Source organism: Mercurialis annua, linkage group LG3 (assembly GCF_937616625.2).
Source record: "Mercurialis annua linkage group LG3, ddMerAnnu1.2, whole genome shotgun sequence".
NCBI classification, from domain to species: Eukaryota; Viridiplantae; Streptophyta; class Magnoliopsida; order Malpighiales; family Euphorbiaceae; genus Mercurialis; species Mercurialis annua.
The window spans coordinates 54,109,637-54,117,079 of NC_065572.1; the positions used below are offsets into that span (position 1 = coordinate 54,109,637).

Consider the following 7,443-nt stretch of genomic DNA (forward strand, 5'->3'; position numbering starts at 1 on the left):
GAGTTTTGGGGTTAGTTACTTAAAAAAGTATAAATTGATTTAGATGATCCCGTGTCACAAGTTCAAGGAGCACGTTGACCCTTTATTCAAATCTAAATCAAATCAATTTTTAAAAGTTATTCATTCCAAGTTGGACGTTTATTTTTGGGCTATCACGGTTCACCATTAATCCTTAAAATCATACATTGAAAAATTACAGCGATTACAAATATTAACATATAAAAAAATTATTAGTTTATCTTATATATTTATACTAACATTAATTTACTATTCGAATTATACATTAGTCTAAATTAATTATTATTTTTAAAAATTATAATAGGTGCTTTTTATATTCTGGTTTAAATTTTTAATTTTTTTTATTATATCTAATACATAAACTATTTGTAGTTTCTTAGCCAACTCTCAAAATTGTAGTCTCTAATATGCCTTCAAGGTCATATCACATAGGTCATTTTTTATGCGAAAAATTTAAATAGAGCTTTTTTTTGTCAGTGTTTGTGGTTTTTATTTATTTTGATTCATCAAAAAAAATTATTATATATATATATATATATGTATAATAAAAAGTAAAATAATAATATATTATTTAAAATTGAATTACTTTAAAAAAAAATTAAAGTAATATTATAATTTAATTGATTAAAAGTAAAAAATAAGAAAGTAGTAATTAGGAATAAAATATTTACAATTACAGGAACTAACTTTTGATAAATAAGTAGACGGATTAGAAGAAGAAATCCCTCTCCTTGTCTCCACCTGCTATTATTCTCAATCTCCGCCGATGCACATTACAGAGAGCCGTATCGTCGGGAATCTGCACTGAAGGAAACAAATATCGCGAACCATCGTCGTTTTGGCCTCTTCTGCTCAATTGGTACTCATATATTCTTAAATAGATTCATTTATTTTGTTGCTGCACTCTACCTGTTTGTGAAAATGCCTCTAACAATTTAAGGCCGTGGAGCAGCAATAACAACAACCATCATAAAATGAAGCAAATAAAGGATCCATTCGAGGCAGCATACGAAGAGCAGCAGCAAGAGGAAGATGAATCGCCACCCGAATCGCCTATTGGCGACTCATTATTACATTCTCAGACACCACCACTACCGGTTTCCACCACTTCTCAGGAGCACCACCACCACCACCACCCAGTTGTTCATATTGTGGCAGACGAAGATGATGACTATGATGATTATGATGATCAATTTGGCACCACCAGTAGTGCTGCTACTGCTGCTGATGGGGTGCATTCTAGTGTTAACACTGACCCATCAAGTTCTGCTGCTGCTGCTGCTAATGCTTCTACCGCACCTATGTTGTCGGGTTCGAGAATTAACAAAGCGAAGAATAACAATAAAGAAGATGATGATGATGAAGAGGAGGAGAATGTGGATGTTGAGCTCTCTAAGTTTCCTTCTAGTTCTGACTCTGTTAAAATGACTAAGATGAAGTTGCGTTCGTGCTCCTTTTTTTTGTTAATTTTATGCAGCAAATCTGTTTTATTTTTCTATCTTTATGCATACAATATGTTCATTGAATTGGGCCTTATTTGTTTTAGGTTTATTAGGGTATCTTGGTGGTTAGGACTTAAGATAAATGTGCTTACAAATAGTCATTTATTTCTGAAGTGAAGCGAAGGGTTTAGTATAGTATTGGTAGTAGCAGTATGGTGCTAGAAATTTTACATTAGGGGGGCCAAATCGCAATATGCATTATATATGGGGAGACAATTTTTGAAAGTTGGATTAATCGACAGTAAGATATTATGTGTGGTAGGTTGTGCTTCTCCTCTGCTTTGGTTGAGCTTTATTTACAATTAGTTTGTGTTTAGGTTATTTAAACCATATTGGGATATGGAAATTGGTGATATAAACTTATGTTTTTTATGGTGTCACTTAGATTGGCTTTGTATGACTTTCAATATGAACTTCTATTTGGTGTTTCGGGAGTCCATGGTTTTCATTGTAACCAACTCTCATACATACATACTACCTGAAATTAGGAAAATTGGATATTGTGGCTTTCTGTTAGTCCATATATGCTGGGTGTTTGTTTGTGCCTCCCTAGAGTGTTTGTAAAATTAGAAATGATGCAACATGCTTTTGATAATGAAAAATAACTGCTTTTGATAATAAAAAAAAGCTTTTTATCAGAGCATTATAGAGTTTTGAGTTCTATGTGGTCAAATTTTTAATTAATTAACTAGGAATCATTTAGGCTCTGACATGTTATCTTAACACTAGGATTAAGAATTGTTATCATCTTCTTGCTGGCATAAGAATCTGTCGGAAGTCTAGCCGGATCCACATTTCTATTGGTGTGTTTGGCAACTTCGATAACTAGTTTTCTGGGAAGTTGTCCTATTATATCTGCTGTGGATTTTTCTGTGAGATGAAAAGGCAGGGAAGCACTATTCTCCCGATGTTTTTGAGAACTGAAAAAATCCACTCTTTCTGCTGAAACACCTCCCATTTGGAAGTGGTGCATGTCCGGTTGCTTCTAATGGGAGCAGGAAGATGAGTAAAAAGAGAAATTTCGGATGGAGGGATGCTTTCAAATGAATACACTAATTATGATACATTGATGACATCCTTGAAAATAAGTAGGCCTGTAACTACTTTTGACGGTAACACCTAATTTGAGTGGATGGATTATGTTAATCCTAGGATATTTTATTTGATAGATTTTTAAAATAGCTAACTGTCCCTGTAAATATATTAAGCTGATCATCCTGGATGGCTTGTTATGTCCTGAAAATCCTAAATGGATACTGTGAATTGATTTACATCCTGAATGTTTAGAATTATGGCATAAAGCTGTGGAATACTAGATGGAAAGTTAGTTGCTTTATGTTTTACTTATATGACATGTTTCAAAATGCATATTTCGCTGAACTATGGCTCCTTGTTTCCTACCCAGGGCTATTTTATCACAGTTCTCTGAAGGTCAGATGACCAGGTATGAATCATTCAGACGATCTGCGCTTCAAAAGGCTAACATGAGAAGGGTATGTTTCTCTTTTTGTGCATTTTTTATAATCGTACTCCATTTTTTTCCTCAATCGAATGTGTTTACCTGAATATGGTCTGTTTTCCTTAGAGTGATTCATTTATTAATTTCAAAACATAGGTATCCTAGGGGTTTGTCTTGTTGTTCTAAAATGAGGCTACGCTCAGCCCCCTGTTACAAGTATATGACAAAATTAAGGAGTAAAAAAAAAACAATGGAAAAATAAAAAGGAAACATAGAGGAAAGAAACAAATTGTAAACTGATTCGTGATATTGAAAGCTAAAGTGGGGTTTGTATGTAGTGAAAAGTTGACAAATAGTATGTCAGCTGATATTTTTGCAAATTACTCGTCTTTTAGCATTATTTTGCGATACACCATCAGGCTTTATATAAGTTGGTTTCTTTGTTTGTTAAAGCCTCATTGTTTGATTTTATATTATTTTGTGAATGCAGTTGCTAGTGAGCATCACTGGAAACCAAAAAATTTCTTTACCAATGACCATCGTTGTTTGTGGAATAGCAAAAATGTTTGTTGGTGAACTTGTTGAAACAGGTTTGTGCTTTTTTTCCCCAGTCAATTTCTTCATTTTCCCATAAAAATGCTTGCCAGACTCTTAAATTAAAATCATGTAATAGAGAAGGGTAGAAACTGAATATTAAGACATGTAACCATTAAACTGTGGTAGTCTTCGAAGTCGACTCTTTGGAGAACTACATAACAAAAAACCGAGATCCTGGATAAAGGCTCGATAAAAAGTCCTATCTCGGAAACTTTATCTTTGAACGTAAGGTCTTATTAAGAGGCATTTAAATAGCTCACTTTTAACTTCTGTCATTTTCTTTTGTAATGGTTTCAGCTAGAATAGTAATGACAGAGAGGATGGACACTGGGCCAATTAGACCATGCCACATAAGAGAAGCTTTTAGACGACTAAAGCTTGAAGGCAAACTACCAAAGCGATCAGTGCCAAGGCTCTTCCGATAGATATTCCTACATGTAAACTGATTGGTAAATTGCAATGGTAACCTTCTGACATCACATCTTTCAGTTTCCTATTATCAAATTTTATGTCATAGTTTTCAAATTACAAGCATTTGAGCTCCAAGAAATGAAATGTCAGAATCTTCCCAGCCAGAAAGATTTAGCTGAAACCCTTTTTTTAGCTGATCAGGTCAGTAGTAGCCAATGCATATTGCTTGACGGAAGGCCAGAAATGACTATATAACTGAAACTATCAGGTCAGAACTGGCGCTTGATAAAAATTCCGGTAAAATTACAGTAGAGAAGTACATTCATATACCATTATCGTTTTCTTATTGCAAGAATCTTTATGTGCTTTTCGGAACATTGGCATTTTTTAAATAATAATTTCTTATTATAGGTTTGATGTATCTATATGAAAAAAGATGCCCTTCTATTGTGCAAAATTTGTGTACGTATGGGGTTAAAACAAAAATTTCCATGAATTAGGTTGCTACTGCCTTCTACAAGCATATTTGATCCTTTTCCATGTATTTTGATCCAAACCAGTATGGGTCGGTGTTTCACCCACAAAAGGACGTAATTTTCAAATTTTACTCTGCTACGGCCATTTTCATTTTGTTTCCCTGCTACGATTTTTTTTTTATCAATAAAGCACCAAACATGTACACAATATATTCTAAATGAACCAAATAATAACATTTTATTCAAAGGTCGAACGAATATGAATCGAATAGGAATACCTCGTTCGTGTAACAAGCCGAACATGAACTTTGCAACCCTATTAGTAATTAAACACAGTGAAGCTTTTTAGATAGCAACATTTAAATTTTATTACTTATATGCTTATTTTTTAAAAAAAAATTAAGGTTTTTTTAGGTAAAATCCATACGGAGGCCCCTGTACTTTATCGGTTTTGTTCGAGAGGTCCCTATCTCAAAATTTGTTATGCCTGGATCCTTAACTTGTCAAAATCTTAATTTTTACACCCTTACATGGACGAAAATTGGCAAGTGAAACTCATTCTCTGTTAGTTAACAGAAATATACATAATCATAATTTAATAAACAATTAGTAAAATAGAAAGACATTGATGATGAAATGATAATTTTAACATCATCTTCTTCCTCACCTTTTTGTGTTCTTTCCAACGCCATCAAAATTTAAATAAAGATGTCTCCGGCTTTAATTTATTAAACTTGCACTGATAAGGTAAAATTAACAATAATTTCTTCAGTTGTATTTAGTGGATTAGTTCTCAATCATTCAATTAACTATTGTAATCTTTATAATCAATTGAATGACAAATGTTATAAAACATAGAACATAAATAGTTAAAAAAATCAAAGGAAGCCTACAATCAGATGAATTGAGAAGAAATTAACTATATTAATTTCATATCATCCAAAAACTAAATATTGTTAATTGACAATTCAAAAAGAGATGGGAAGGAAATAAGTTTAGAAAGTTACTACCATGCTCGTAGTTTGTAACCTGTTTCCCCGCAAATCAGTATAAAATTAAAAAAAATGCCGAATTTGATAACAAATTAACCTAACTTTCCATATCAAAAATTAAACATTTCAATCACATACTATCCACAGCTCAACCTCTACTCGACATGGGCACCAATTGCGCAGATTCATCACTCTCCATCGCCAAACAAGGGTTTTTGATATTTTTGTGCCCCCTTCTAAGGGGAAATTCTAATTTTGTGCCTCAGACCATAAAAATTCTATTTTTATGTCTGGGGACCCACCAGCCCGCAATAAATAATTGCGGGCTAATACCAGTCCGTAATTACTCATTGCGGGCTAAATTAGTCTGGCTGATTAAAAAATTAATCAGCCGGATTAGTATATAAAGCAGCCCGCAATTACCAATTGCGGGCTGCTTTATATTTTTGTTTGGGGAGACTCTCTCCCCAAGAAATAGACCTGACATTTTCATAATCTATGCCCAACCTTACATAAGTAAGATAAATAAACAAATAATGTCAATAATAATAACTCTAGATTTACAAGAGCTGACTTGTAAATGACATCCAACTGGTTACTTATTATTCAACAATATAATTCGTACAATTGAATGCAAACCTTAAGAAATAATATTTTAAGCCTTCTCATCACTGCATCGTTTTCAAATTTTTACGATAAAAATAAATCATTTTTACGATAAAAATACATGTGGATAATTAAATCCACAATTTCAAAATCGCTTTTAATTTTTTAAAATGTGTCTCTCTGAAAGATTATTTAAGTGGGTAATTAAAATGTGGGTAATTATTATTTTTTTACATCCATATTTTAAAAAAATTTAATAAGCATTTTTACGATAAAAATAAATTATGAGTGTTTTATGTCTAATTTATTTACATATTAAATTTTAATAAACTTTTCATATTAGACATGAAACACTCGTAATTTATTTTTATAGTAAAAATGCTTATTATTATTTTTTAAAATGTGGATTTTGAAGAAAAAAATCAATTACCCGCATTTTAGTACCCACTTAAATAATCTTTCAGAGTGAGACACATTTTAAAAAATAAAATTTCTAGAATATCATAAAAATTTAAGAACTACTACAACGTTGCTAAATTCATAAAACACAAAAAAAAACAATTGGTAATTACAAATCCGCCGAGAATTGCATAAAATGTAAAAATTAAGATCGTATAAAGTGATAAAAGATAAAAGGGGAGGAGAGAGCTAAAGACTAACCAACACCGGCGATAAGGCAAGAAGCAGCCACAAGTGGCTCCTGTACTACAAATATTTTAAGACTTCCCATCAATGTCATTTTTCTTTCTAATTTTATTCATCTATAAAAATGCTTGAATGAAGAACAACTTTTGACTTTTTTTAAAATAAAATTATTTTTAATCAGTAATTAATTCTGAAATTTATAAATATTAAGATTATTACATATAATTTTACGGTTACTTTTAATTGTTATGTATGATTTTTTTTAAAATTTTTGTGCGATACACTATTAATTTATTTTTTATCACTTTCATATTAGACGGAAAAACGCCCGACACGGTTAAAATCGCTTTTCATATTAGACATAAAACAGTCGTAATTTATTTTTATCGTAAAAATGCTTATTAATTTTTTTTAAAATGTGGATTTTAAAAAAAATAATCACCCATATTTTAGTTACCCACTTATATAATCTTTCAGAGTGAGACACATTTTAGAAAATTAAAAGCGATTTTGAAATAGTGGATTTAATTACCCACATTTATTTTTATCATAAAAATGATTTATTTTTATCGTAAAAATTTGAAAGCGATGCAGTAATGGGAAGACTTATAATATTTATTGTTAGGATTTGCATTCAATTGTACGAATTATATTGTTGAACAATAATTAACCAATTGGATACCATTTACAGGTCAGCTTTTGTAAATGTAGAGTTATTATTATTGGCATTATTTTTT

At 31.4% G+C, this 7,443-nt stretch overlaps 1 protein-coding gene across 1 annotated transcript; it reads left to right on the forward strand.

Moving 5' to 3' along the window:
- The first annotated feature begins 697 nt into the window (after window positions 1–697).
- Window positions 698–4,408, forward strand: LOC126674083 (transcription initiation factor TFIID subunit 11). Its single transcript, XM_050368457.1, has 5 exons — window positions 698–877; window positions 971–1,456; window positions 2,926–3,013; window positions 3,470–3,569; window positions 3,874–4,408. Exons 2-5 carry the CDS (start codon window positions 993–995, stop codon window positions 3,999–4,001), a joined length of 780 nt encoding a protein of 259 aa, XP_050224414.1. The 5' UTR covers window positions 698–877; window positions 971–992; the 3' UTR covers window positions 4,002–4,408.
- The last annotated feature ends 3,035 nt before the right edge of the window (window positions 4,409–7,443 follow it).

What these genes read in the sequence shown, in the direction of transcription:
- LOC126674083 (XM_050368457.1), top strand. Translation starts at nt 993, where the DNA reads ATGAAGCAAATAAAGGATCCATTCGAGGCAGCATACGAAGAGCAGCAG. An exon ending in GTTAAAATGACTAAGATGAA is followed by an intron (nt 1,457 to 2,925) that starts GTTGCGTTCGTG and finishes TTTCCTACCCAG; the next exon opens with GGCTATTTTATCACAGTTCT. An exon ending in AAAAGGCTAACATGAGAAGG is followed by an intron (nt 3,014 to 3,469) that starts GTATGTTTCTCT and finishes TTGTGAATGCAG; the next exon opens with TTGCTAGTGAGCATCACTGG.